Raw genomic sequence first — 14,082 nt, forward strand, 5'->3', positions numbered from 1 at the left:
GGTAATTTTCCATTCTTTTTGCAGACTGTTCCATGTTAGTGGAGCTGCACATCTAAAAGCTGTCTTCCCTAAGACAGTCCTAGCACTTGGCACATTTAATAAAACCACAGCATGCGATCTCAGGCAATAAGTACTTTCAATTCGCAGAGAGATCAGGGAGCAGATATAAGATGGTAGTTTATCCAACATGGCTTTGTAAATGAAAATGTACCAGTGACTGAGCCTCCGTACAGTAAGTGATGGCATAACCGCCTTGGTATACAGGGTACAGTGATGCGTAAGTGCTTTACAATTTGTCAAAAATCTCAGTGCACTGTGATACGCAGCATCTAACTTGCTCAGGTAATTGGCAGGTGCATTCATATATAACAAATCACCATAATCCAGCACAGGTAAAAATGTCACAGTGACTAGCCTTTTCCTGGCCTCAAGCGAGAAACAGGACTTATTTCTGTAAAAGAAACCTAGCCTAACCCTCAGCTTTTTAAGCAGGTTATTGACATGAAGTTTAAAAGTGAGACAGTCATCAAGCCAGATACCCAAATATTTGTGACAGGTAACCACTTCAAGTTGTATTTCTTGCGTAGTTACAATATCCAAAGCAGTCTCTAGTGTATTTTTAGCTTTAGCTTTCGAAAAGTGCATTACCTTGGTTTTATCCACATTTAAAAGAAGCTTAAGCTCAGAGAGCTGAGCCTGAATAATGTTAAAAACAGCCTGTAATTTAACAACAGCCTCGTTAATCGAGGGACCTGCACAGTACATAACGGTATCGTCCGCATAAAAATGTAAGGTTGCTCCTTCGACATTTTCACCTCAACTATTAATATAGATAGAGAATAATAGCGGACCTAAAACTGAACCTTGTGGTACACCATTAGTGATGTTTAACCACTCAGACGACAGCCCAGGGGTAGATATTAAGGGTAAAATGCCACTGGCCCTCCGGGCCGGTGGAATTGTATTATCACTGGCCCCACCATTGTATCCACTGGCCCGGAGCATTCGTCCAAAAAAAATCGACTACTAATGAAGAAAATTAACACATTTGTTGCAATAGTAATTTATGCACTAACTACATTACTACTTGTACTACAACATTTGAATAATCAGTTCTTCCTCATTTTCCTCAATTGTTCATATTTGGTTTATTAAAATAATGATATTGTGGTTATTGTTAAAAAATGCTATTATGAGTATTATTATTTGTATAATGCGCTTTCTGCCTTCCTGTCATCAGGAGTTAGAAATGTAATGGCTATAGATTAGATTAGATCCTTCATTATCCTAAACTGACTAAAGACCTTGTTTATATTGGCATCATATTGAGAGGTGCAGCCAGTGACGCTTCCTAAAACCAGGAAGTAAGCTGCTGGTTCCCTCGACAGAAAGCAATGGGATTTCTCCACAGGGTTTTGGAAAATAGCTGGAAATAAGATCTGTGGAAAACAAACCTGTTTGATAAATGCAAGTTTTGTTCAGCCGGATAATCTCCACATGTCTACCCTACTTTTATAATTTTCTAATCATAAATCTAATTGATAGATTATAAAAGGGTTTTAGGATGCGTCACTGCAGCCAACTCCATCGATCAAGCTGGCTGAAACGTTCTCTCCCTCTTCTTATCATACTCCCTGTCACTCTCCTTTAACTCCTCCGGTGACTTTCTTTTATTTGAAGATAGTTTTTTGCCCGGCGCTTGGCCGGTTACCGCTGGTATTAAAAACATTTTGGAAAATGGTTAGGTGGCACGATAGTATGTAGTGAAGGAGCGCGCACGGGAGCCTGCTCGCGCTGCGCTCCGCAGCAAACAGCTGTTTGCTTTTCACCCAACAACGACAAGTGACTCGCGAAACGCTAAGTTTAAGCGTTAACAAACGAAACAATCAAACAAAATTGCTAGTCAAAATACCAATACCACAGTGACAGGAACCATTTTTTTTTAAACAATATTTTTATATATTTTTAGTGGCCCGAGCGGGCAAGTGGAAAGTACGTTATGCTGGCCCGGGGTGTCTAAACAGTGCTTCCGGGCCAGCGGGCCATTTATAATGTCGAGCCCTGCAGCCCATCAAACTGAACACATTGGGACCTTTCAGAGAGGTAGTTTACAAACCACCCTACTGCATGGCTGGACATGCCTATACTGACCAGCCTTTGCTTCAAAATGCGATGATCGACAGTATCAAAAGCTTTGGATAGGTCAACAAATAGAGCTGCACAACTCTGCTTATTATCTAAAATACTCGTAATATCATTTACCACTTTCATTGTGGCAGTGATGGTGCTATGTTGCTTTCTGAAGCCTGACTGATGTTTAGACAGGATGTCATTGTTACATAAAAACACCTTTACCTGTTCACTCACTAAGCGTTCAAGAACCTTGGCCAGAACTGACAATTTAGAGATGGGTCTATAATTATTTAATAAGGTGGCCTCCCCTCCTTTTAGTAGTGGCAGGACATAAGCTGACTTCCATACTTTTGGGATTTTGTTCGTGCTGAGAGAGAGGTTAAAAAGAGTAGTAAGAGGTGGAGCAATAACATCTGCAGCTATCTTTAAAAATAAAGGTTCTACGTTGTCCGGACCAGCCGGCTTTTTAGGATCTAGCTTGGTTAAGACTTCACGAACAACATCAACAGTAAAAAGGAGTAAAACTGAAAGGGTTTTCCAGACCACATTGTTCTGAGTCACCGACTGTGGTGTTCACAGAAGCAGAATTAGAAACAGAATGAAACAGAGAGCCACAAGACACAAAATGCTCATTAAAACAATTTAGTATGGTGGCCCTATCTGATATAGTGCCAGATACTGTGGTAAGGCACGGAGGTAGCTCAAATCACGGTCAAATATGTTCATCTTGTTGTAGTTGTAGCCCCCTTGCCAGCGATTCTCTCTAGTTTAGCATACTCAGCCCGACTCAGCCTGGTTGTTCCTGTCTCTAGAACCACGATTTTATGGGGCCAGGCCAAGTGGGAAAAAAAACGGGCCCCGAACGGCTTGGCACGCTTAACGTGAGCTACCCGCTGCAGTGGAAACGCGCCATTAGTGTGTGGTTCGCTCCGCTCATCTGTCCGTCACAGCGGGTGGAGCTGCAGGATTTCTGCTTCACACACGTTGCATACCTCTATTTTATTGTCCTTTTCGGACATCTTAAAATACTGCCAGACTGGTGAAGCCATTTTGGCGAGCTTGTTTTGCCGCACACAGAGAAAGGTGTCATGTATTTTACGTCATCATTTTCCATCATGCGATCGGCTCTCGCGATCGGCATTTTTAGAGAGCCCGATCGATTGGTAGAGAGTGAGTATCGGCCAATATCGATCGGTGGCCGATTGATCGGAGCATCCCTAATATTTATTCATTGATTTATTTATGAATTATTCTCCCGCAATTTGAATTAATCAAAAGTATTTGTTTTTATTTGCTTTTACACATTTAAAAAGAAAAGTTGAATAAAGAAGCACATTACAACTAAAGTATTGTCACATTTAACCAACTAGTGCCCACATGCATGGGTCATATTTAAATCAGTACATTAAATGGCATATTATTCAATGTTGTAGTGCCGGGAGATAGGAGTCGGAGGCGGTGCATCGAAGGTATGTAGCTGGCTTTAATGAGCAGCAGAAACGGACATATTGTCGGGTGACAGCCCGACAATATGTCCGTTTCTGCTGCTCCGGAGGGAACACAATATCTGCTGCTCCGGAGGGAACACAATATATATATAGGTAACCACATATATGTCCATGCGGAAACAATATCCCCAACCCCCACCATGAGTGAATTATGTGTCAGTGTGTTAATAAGTGATCACTACACAGTATGTATTTTAATAAATATATTTATTTTGGTAGGTTTGCTCTTCCGTAATACATTTTAATTATTATAATAAAGTACATGTCTCTAATAATACTTACATACTTTTACTTAAATAAGAATATATATATATATATATATATATATATATATATACAGAATATATCATAAATACATGTTGGCAATAATTGATTGATGAGATTTTACATGGATTTATATTAATGTTTTAATTACTTAATGACCTTTGTACTAGTTCCCCTATTCTTTATCAAGTAACATTTTAGATTAGATTTAGATTTAATTTATTATTGAACATATTTATTAGGGATACTCCGATCGCCGGAATCAGTATCGGCCGATCACCGATCCGATCGAGTGGGCCTATGGGGATCTTCCATTTAAAGTGATGTTTAAAACTCAGTTAATTTAAAAAGAAAAGGTGAATAAAGAAGCACATTAAAACTAAAGTATTAATGTATGTCACATTTAACCAACTAGTGCCCACATGCATGGGTCATATTTAAATCAGTACATTAAATGGCATATTATTCAATGTATGTATTTTTCTAAATATATTTATTTTGGTAGGTTTGCTCTTCCGTAATACATATTAATTATTATAATAAAGTACATGTGTCTAATAATACTTACATACTTTTACTTAAATAAGATATGAATGCAGTACTTTAACTTGTAATGGAGTATTTTCACAGTGTGGTGTTCTTTTACTTCAGGATCTACTACCTGCAGCAAGTGCTGATAAAGGGTCTAAAGTGTTATTAATGTGATAATAAAGTGCTACTGAAGAGTGTAAAGTGTTAATTAAGGGTAAAGGGAACAGACCTGCTCTGTGTATCCGAAGCTGAGGCTGTAAAACAGCGTCCAGTAGCTTCTGGAGTCTCTTGTTCTCCTCTTTGGAAAGAAACAGCTCCTCCTCGAGCTCTGCTATTGTTTGTTCAAACAGAGCAAATGTCTCTTCATTAGCAGCAGTGAGTCGCTGCTTCTTCAACGACAGCAGCATTTGGACTTTACTCATGTTTCCTAGATCACCTTTTCCTGCAGACTCCGTTAAACACACCGTTTCTCTCTGCATCAAACTCTCAATCTGACTAGTGTTGCTAACGTGTTTCCAGCTAGCATGCTAAGCTAGCTCCTGTAGTCCGAGGTAAACGCTCCAGAAAAAAGAGCACACAGTCCATTCGGAGGTTTATCCAGACACAGAGATGATGGATCAGTAGAGCTGGAGCTCACACACACTTTCTCAGGAACACAGAGAGAGAGAACCGTAGTGAGGAGACGCCACGTGGATCCAGGTTCTTCTTCTTCTTCTTCTTCTACTTTTTCTTCTCTCGGTTTTTGGTGGATTGCAAACAGCTTTAAGGTGCATACCGCCACCTACTGTACAAGAGAGTGTATCACCATATCATCCTATCACCACTTGTGGAATTATACCATTGTGTTGTTTACGTTGTTTTAAATTCTTCCAATCAATCCTGTTTCACTCAAATACTTAAGAATGGCCTTCCTGGTAGCTCTTCTGTTCCCAGTGTCCCCATCAGGCTCCACTCCCTTCCTGCCTCTCTTACCCCCTCACCTTCTGTTCCCAGTGTCTCCATCAGGCTCCACTCCCTTCCTGGTAGCTCTTACCCCCTCACCTTCTGTTCCCAGTGTCTCCATCAGGCTCCACTCCCTTCCTGGTAGCTCTTACCCCCTCACCTTCTGTTCCCAGTGACTCCATCAGGCTCCACTCCCTTCCTGGTAGCTCTTACCCCCTCACCTTCTGTTCCCAGTGTCCCCATCACACTGACATTTTTTATTTGTTACAGCTACATTTTTTAGTTTATTCCAACTTGATTTTTCAAAAATATAGCTTCTGTCTAAGATATATATTTACATTCCCACAAAGTAATAAGATGATTCTGAAGACCACACAACATTTGTTACTTTGTTATAACTTAATTTTTACTTTTGGACTAACCTCATATTTATATTAGATCTAAGTCGAGTTTTTAAGTTTGTGGAAAAAAAAGAAAAAAAAATAGATACATACAAATTCATTTTGTTGCAGGCAATATGTTGTATTATAGCTTAAAATATTTTTATTTTATTACAAAGCAAACACTTTAATGTACATCAATACAATACTGTGTTTTGTTTACTCTAAACAAATTACATTTGTCTTATAAAACTTTGTTTAGCTCAGTTCACATAAAGACAGGAATATTCTCTTCAAAAGACCTTAACATTTATTGGGATGTCTTTCAAATATGCATCACCTATTCTGTTTTATAAAATACAATATTTTTTTAATTAAAAATAAATACATCAATAAATTAATACAATTAATTGAGTAAATTATGCAACCAATTTGCACTTAAGTAAATCAAGATCACTTTGGCTTTTTTTTTTACAAAACTCTCCTGTAGCCTTAACCAAATACATCACAAATATGCATATGAACATGTTAAGCTAACTTGCATATCTCTCCTTTAAAATGTAAATATGTAATGCGTTTAAACCTGGCTGCCTTTTAATAGAAGACTAGAACGTATGCATGACATCTTGTTTTTCTTTGCATTTTTAAACACTTCAACAATATTTTCTGCAGCTCTTAATTACAACTTCAGATAAACATGTATTATCCATTAAGAAGGGTTTAAGTAGCACTACCAGAATCTGTGAAGTCACATTCTTTTTTAACTTCAAATGAAACATACAGAGGCCAAAGCAATTAAGCAACGACAAATGTAGTTCAATCCCTAGCATTGCAATCAGTTCAATCATTTCAACCAGATACAAGTTCTTGTAGAGACTGAGCTGGAGGGTGTGGACAAGATGTCAGTATCGTCTGATTGAGCAGACGCTGCTTCTTCACAGACGGTAAAGATGTATTCTTGGACACCATCATCAGGTATTGGGATGACCTTGATAGTTGTCAAATCTTCAAGGTCAGCCGTGGATGTCAGGTTGACTAGTCCAATGTCTCCGTCTTGATATTGCATTCTAAAACGTCCACTTATAGAGTGCCACAGTGACACGTCCTAAAACCCGGAAGTAAGTCAGCATTTTACCACTTCCGGTTCCTTCGACAAAAAACGCAATGCAATTTCTCCATAGGATTTTGGAAAATAGCTCGAAATAAGGTCTGTGGTTTAAACACATTTAAGAGACGGATCACGTTTTGTTCAGCCGGATCATATCCACATGTCTACCCTACTTTTATAATTTTCTAATCATAAATCTATTGATCATAAATCCATCAATTAGATTTATGATCCGACTGAACAAAACGTGATCCGTCTCTTAAATGTGTTTCAACCACAGACCTTATTTCCAGCTATTTTCCAAAATCCTAAGGAGAAATTGCATTGCTTTTTTGTCGAGGGAACAGGAAGGAGTTTACTTCCGGGTTTTAGGACGCGTCACTGTGGCTCTCTATTTCACACTGGACTTTTCATTTCATCAGTAAGTCCATTGTCTCTGGAATTCCATCAGGCAGAACTAGCTTCCTGGTGTCATCGGGATTCAGAAGAATGTGTAACTTGGCTGGCGTTTTTACGGTCATGTCAGGCAACCCAAAAGGAACTAGAAAAAACAAGAACATAAACAATGGTATTAGTAATAGTGCAATGATACACTGACGACTGAATGTCAGTGTATGTCTCACAATAGTGACATGCCTGGAATGACAGAGCAAATGATTGCCACCAGTAGCTCTCAATAAACATACAGATGTGAGGATTGACTTTACATGCAACAATATGAATGAAGTGCAGTCTTGTATTTTTAATTTACTTGTACAATACATACTTTTTCTCATTTAACTTTAATATTTTAGATTACCTTACTTAACATTTGGGTACCTAGCTAGATATATTATCACTTGAGATTAGAGTAGAGTAACGCAGCGTCCACACGGCAGCGTGCGTTGCAGCTAAATTCAATCAGATCGATCTCATGCCCCGGACACACAAGCACACGGTTTGATTGGCTAGGGCTTGTACTGGCATATCATTTGATTGGCTGACGCTTCCGTCGAAGCTTGAAAAGTTGAACTTTTCTCAACTTTTGAAGCGAGCAACGGAGGCAAAGTGAAGCGACGGAAGCACAATGCAGTTCGGCAAAGCGTGACGTCAAAGTGAATGGGAAGCTGCGTTGAAGCTTCAACCTGGGTTCAAGTTATAAACTGAGCTCTATGGGGTCTTTAAACAACAACAACACACACACACACACACACACACACACACACACACACACACACACAAACTTAAATATGAAAAGGTTCAACTACGCACACACATCATCTTGGCTCGCGCAGCACGCTCACAGGCATAGATTGCGCAACCTTGGAAGTGCAGTGCAGGCATATTGTCATTCAAGAGATGCGTAGTTCTTTTGGAAAACATGTTTTGAGTTTAGCCTATTCACCTCGTTAGCATAAATAATACTCATTACATTGACACATGCATTATTTTTGATAAAAATAATGGTTGTTGGTAATGTATTAGCGACCCACACAGATGTATGATTTCACTGCGTCCGTTGGCTCCCACATAACTCGAACCCTGGCTTCAACGCACGCTGCCGTGACGGGCCGTAACCCCCAGTTTCCACCGGGTTCGCCTGCGCCGTGCTGCGCCGCGTTACGGCTGCGCCGCGTTATGTTACGGCTGCGCCGCGGCGGTTGTAAGACTCGCGGCCACTCTAGTCAATGGGTGCTATTCTACCACACGCGCCGCGTTACGGCTCAGACGCGTCCCAGAAGCGTCCCAGAAGCGTCCCAGAAGCGTCCCAGAAGCGTCCCAGAAGCGTCCCAGAAGCGGCGCGTCACGGCTGTGCCGCGGTTTTGGTCCGACCTCCTTTAGCGCAATAACCCACCGGACGCGTCCCAGAAGCGTTTCAGAAGCGTAGCATCGTGCGTGCAGACTCACAGTTTTGTTATTGATTCGGGCATCCTGGACATTTGTACTTCAACAAGAAAGTAAGTAGGCTACGTAGTTAAATGTTTTATTTTTGTGTCTGTTTAAATTGTGTTTATTGTTGTTATAAATTTCCTATTTTGTTGTCTTGTAGTCTACATACACAGTTAATAATAATTGTAATAGTCTCGTTATAAACTACATGAATCAAATATGTGTTGCTGTATTTTAGTGGTAAACAAATGCATTCATCATCATAATTATTCTATATATATATAATTTACAGTGCCTATAAACCGGAGGAGAACGCTGGCATTTATTCTCCTACTTGAAAGACTACGGGGGGATGGGGGGAGGAGAAGGAACCGGTTTTGGGTGCACCCCCTCAACCAGCAAAGAAGACAACAAGGTGATTTTCATCACCTCGTGGCTGAGCTGAGGCTGGACAGCCAAATACATCATTGATATTTTCGGATGAGTGCAGAGCAGATGGATGAACTGCTGTCCCTCCTGGGCCCTGAACTGACCAGACAATCCACAGATTACAGAGCTGCCATTGAACCCAAGCAGAGACTGGCTTTTGCACTGAGGTAAAATGCACATTTCACAGACAATAAATCACTGACCACAAATTTAATAAACGTTTTATTTTTAATAATTTCACCCCAAACAACATTTTAAACAGAAACATCAAATATAAACAATCAACACAAAAAAAGGAAATATTTACAGTAAAAAACAATGAACTCAATTGCTCAACTACAATTGTTCGTAAAAAGACTCCTGCCGTGCTGAGCTACTGCTGGAGGACAGCATGTCTGATGGCCCTGTAGGTGTTGATTGGGCGCGTGTGGGTTGGGGTACACTTGGCCGAAAGGCTACTGGCCTGGAGGTGTGAATGGAATGTTGAGTGGCGGGGGGATGGTCAATGGGCTGCCAATGTTGCTGGTGTTGGGTGTCTCTTTCCAAGTTGTGGATGGTGTTTAAAATAGAGATTTTTGCCTGATGTTTTCTGTCTTTGTCCAGTCTTTGCAACATGGGCACAAGACTGAGAGCAAAGTGGTATAACTCCTCTAATTCTGAGTCTGGCATGTGTGGTGCAGTTGGAGGTTCCTGCATTACATTACACATTACATTACATTGCATTTAGCTGACGCTTTTATCCAAAGCGACTTACAATAAGTACATTCGACCAGGAAGACACAACCTTAAAGAAAACAGAATCATATAAGTACATCAGGTTTCATAGAGCCAAACATTTCAAGTGCTACTCAACTGGCTTTAGGTAAGCCAGTCCTTTATTAGTATATAAGTGCTTTGTTAGTAGTTCTAACGATCGAAGTGGAGTCGAAAGAGATGAGTTTTCAGTTTGCGCCGGAAGATGTGCAAGCTATCTGCCATCCTGATGTCAATGGGGAGCTCATTCCACCATCTTGGAGCCAGGACAGCAAACCCACGTGTTTTCGCCGATGGGAACTTGGGTCCCCCTCGCAGCGAGGGCGCAATGAGTCGTTTGGCTGATGCAGAGCGTAGTGCACGCGCTGGGGTGTACGGTTTAACCATGTCCTGGATGTAGGAAGGGCCAGATCCATTCGCAGCATGGTAAGCAAGTACCAGTGTCTTGAAGTGGATTCTAGCAGTTACCGGAAGCTAGTGAAGGGAGCGGAGGAGCGGAGTGGTGTGGGAGAATTTAGGAAGGTTGAAAACCAGACGAGCCGCTGCATTCTGGATGAGCTGCAGAGGTCGGGTGGCACATGCAGGTAGACCAGCCAGGAAGGAGTTGCAGTAGTCTAGGCATGAGATGACGAGAGCCTGGACCAGAACCTGAGTCGCTTTCTGAGTCAGCTGGGGACGTATCTTCCTGATGTTGTAAAGCGTGTATCTGCAGCAGCGGGTTGTAGCAGCGATGTTTGCAGTGAAGGACAGGTTGTTATCTAGGGTCACACCCAGATTCCTTGCAGTCTGAGTCGGGGAAACAACTGAGGTGCCGATGTTGATTGTCAGGTCAAGAGTTGGACAATCTTTTCCCGGGAGGAAGAGCAGCTCAGTCTTGTCCTGCAGTAGAGACATCAGCTGCTCTCCAAGGTCTGTGCTCTGTGGCCTCCTCCTTGTGTCCTGTGTGGAACGCTGGGCCGCTGCTGGTGCGGAAATGGGAACCCTGGGGCTACGGGACCTAGAGGGCCTTTGCCTCTCTGCAGAGGTTGTGGGTACCAGAGGTGGTGGGGCTGTAGGTGGTGGGGCTGGAGATCCAGATGCTGTCCTGGCATGTTCCTCTGTTTCCAATGACAGGGGTGTAGATGCTCTCTCCATGTCTTCTACAGGGGAAGGATTGCTCAAGCTGCTTTTTGAACTATATGAAAAGAAACAACATGAAAACAATTAAAACCTTTTTTCTTGGGATTAATGTATGCAATAGGAACATATTTATGTAATTTAAAATAAAGTATTTCATACCCTTTGCAATACATCATCACAAATTACAAAATTATATAAATTAAAATATGTGCTTACATACCTCTTTTGCTGTACATAGGGCAAAAGGAAGGATATTATGTCTGTATACTTCCAGCCCTTTTGCGTGCCATCTGCAGGTCCACTTGGGAGACATTTCTTCCTGTTTTTAACAAAAGCATCCCGGAGTGACTTCCATCGTGCCTTGCAAATGTCGACTGAAACAAAGAATAGATTCAGATTAATAACATGATTTCACATATTTTTCTTTGCTTTTTTTTACCCTTCAGATACTTGGCTTCCGGGGACTCATTGGTCAGCCTAGCATTCAGCTATCGCCTAGGATGCGCTACTGTGACAAACTCTGTCCATTTGGTGTGTGTTGGCCTGGGTAGGAACCTATCCATCATATTTTTCTCAATGGCAGCCATTGAGAAAAAGATGATGGAGAGGTTCCTACCCAGGCCAACAGAAGAAACATGGAAGGAGGTTGCACAAGGCTTTTGGGAAAAATTTAATTTCCCAAATTGCCTGGGAGCAATAGACGGAAAACACATCGTCATCCAAGCACCACCACGGTCTGGGAGTCAGTACTTCAACTACAAGAAGACATTTTCCATAGTGCTTTTGGCACTTGTTGATGCTGACTACAGGTTCCGAGTGATTCAGATGGGGGACTTCGGAAGAACAAGTGATGGTGAGGTGTATGCCGGATCGGATTTGGGGAAAGGAATGGAAGCTGGAACCAGAGTTCACGTTAGAATATTTTTTCGCCGGTCAACATGTCCGTTAAAGTTTAAATCTTCCGGACAAAATGAGAAAAGTGCCGGTCAAAAGGTCTTCTTTGTTATTTATTGTGCTTTAAAACAAATTGATATGATTCGATATTAAACAATTTAGCCTAATTATAGTAGATTAACTACATTATTCAAAAGTGTACAGTAACTTACAATAACACGGGAATAATAAACGGAGCGCTCTCCCCCTTCCCTGACAGCCCTTCAGTATCATGCAGCTCGCGGATCCAGTAATGAGTGACCCGACAGTAAAACTAAACATATCTATAACTAGTTATGGTAGTTTGAGAGGTCATTAAAATAGCCACGTGTGATATTCTAACCTGAAGTGTGTGTTTTGTTCCGCTCACCGCTGCATGTGATTATGTAGAGCTGCTTGTCGACTCGTCAGCAGCAGCTGATCTCTCTCCCGTCAGATTAGACTTCACTCGCGTTTATGTCCATATCGATCAGATCCAGCTAGTTCTAGCTAATGATAGGACTACCTGCTTATTAAAAGACACCTAAACAATAAGCGTCGCTATGCAACCGGGTGAGGCCGCAAAGTATAGCGCAGCATTATGCATTTGTTTACATGCCCACCGGAACCCCGAGGCATTACCAACAGATCAACGCACAATCAACCCATACAGGACATCTCTTTCTCCACATTAAGTTTTAGACATTAGAATTGACTATTCTTCTCTGTCACATACGTGGCGCAAGTTGCGCAACTGATGTGGTATTGCGCGGAGAGATTTAGATTTACCGGTCTTCAGCATATTTTACCGGTCGTAGTCCGGTAATTACCGGCTAACGGGAACTCTGGCTGGAACACTTCATGTTCCAACCAGTACCTATCTACCTGGTGCTGCTCACCTGGGTGAGATGCCATTCGTCATGGTGGGTGACGCAGCTTTCCCATTCAAGCCATACCTCATGAGACCATACCCCGGAAAGAACCTCACTCATCAAAAGAGGATTTTAAACTACAGACTTTCTAGAGCAAGGATGGTGGTGGAAAATGCCTTCGGCATTCTGGCCTCCAGGTGCCGAATCTTCCATCGCCGTATCAACCTGCACCCGGAAAATGTGGACAAGCTTGTGGTGGCTGCATGCATCCTTCACAACTTCCTGCTGGCCCCTAGTGAAAACCAGAGGTTGCTATATGAGGAAGAGGAGCAGGGGAGACACATGGCACCAGTGAGAAACATGGGAGGAAACAGGGCCTCAAGAGAGGCCTGTAATGTGAGGGAGGCTTTCTGCACCTTCTTCAACTCTCCTGACTTGTGTCTTGGCAGGATAGAATAGTGTGATTACTGGAACACACAACAGTTATTACACTGACAAATTGATGAACAAAAAGGTTATTGTACTGTATGTTTTGTATGTAATACAATTTATAATAAATTGTTTTGTCTGACAAATGACTGCCAAATTATTCTTGTCTGTCCTCACAATTTATCTGACTATAAATGCAAGGTTTTCCACCATAGCATACTGTATTTAAACATTATTGACAGTACTTTGGGTAGTTGTTATAACACATGATTAAAAACAAATTATAATACAAAAATATAATATCATTATAAAGGGTTAAACACAACTGTATTGATCCCTGGGCGAAATTCACAAGATAAAGTATAGTTAAAAAACCAATATTTATAAAAATATAAATACAAAATAATAATAATATTATAATCTTGATATAGGAAATAAGATCTTACTTTATTGTGAAATGCAAGTTTACTGAACAGTTTTTTAACGACTTTCACAAGATGTTAAACTACTGAATGGCTCTGTACTGTACCTACAAGTATTAATTAACTTTAAAACATTAATATGTAGTTGTTACCTTCCACTCCACAAACTGCAGCGACTAAAAACCAGGCCTTGTCCTTTCTGATGTTGTCCTTGTAGTAAGCATTGGTTACATCATATAAAATAGTGTGTTTTTCTACTTCCATGATGAAAACCTCGTCGTCCATTGTGCGTATCGTAGTGGAGGTGTTGTGATGAAGGAGGGGGGTCTGCTAAATTAGTATATGTGGGGGATGGGCCTGGCCCGGATGCTCACCTTTCCACTTCCTGCGAGGGGGGGCTGCCTGCCTGCC

At 41.3% G+C, this 14,082-nt stretch overlaps 1 protein-coding gene across 1 annotated transcript in view; it reads right to left on the minus strand.

The window, feature by feature from the left end:
- LOC117546865 (zinc finger protein 664-like) overlaps window positions 1-12,870 on the minus strand; it is a 30,279-nt gene extending 17,409 nt beyond the window's left edge. The window contains exons 1-2 of the mRNA XM_034217223.1: window positions 12,848-12,870; window positions 10,930-11,056 (exon numbers count right to left, since the gene is read on the minus strand). Coding sequence (XP_034073114.1) covers window positions 10,930-11,056; window positions 12,848-12,870 — 150 coding nt within the window. The remainder of the gene's footprint in view (window positions 1-10,929; window positions 11,057-12,847) is intronic.
- Between the last annotated feature and the right edge of the window lie 1,212 nt (window positions 12,871-14,082).

This window comes from Gymnodraco acuticeps, unplaced genomic scaffold (genome assembly GCF_902827175.1).
Source record: "Gymnodraco acuticeps unplaced genomic scaffold, fGymAcu1.1, whole genome shotgun sequence".
In the NCBI taxonomy this organism is placed as follows: domain Eukaryota; kingdom Metazoa; phylum Chordata; class Actinopteri; order Perciformes; family Bathydraconidae; genus Gymnodraco; species Gymnodraco acuticeps.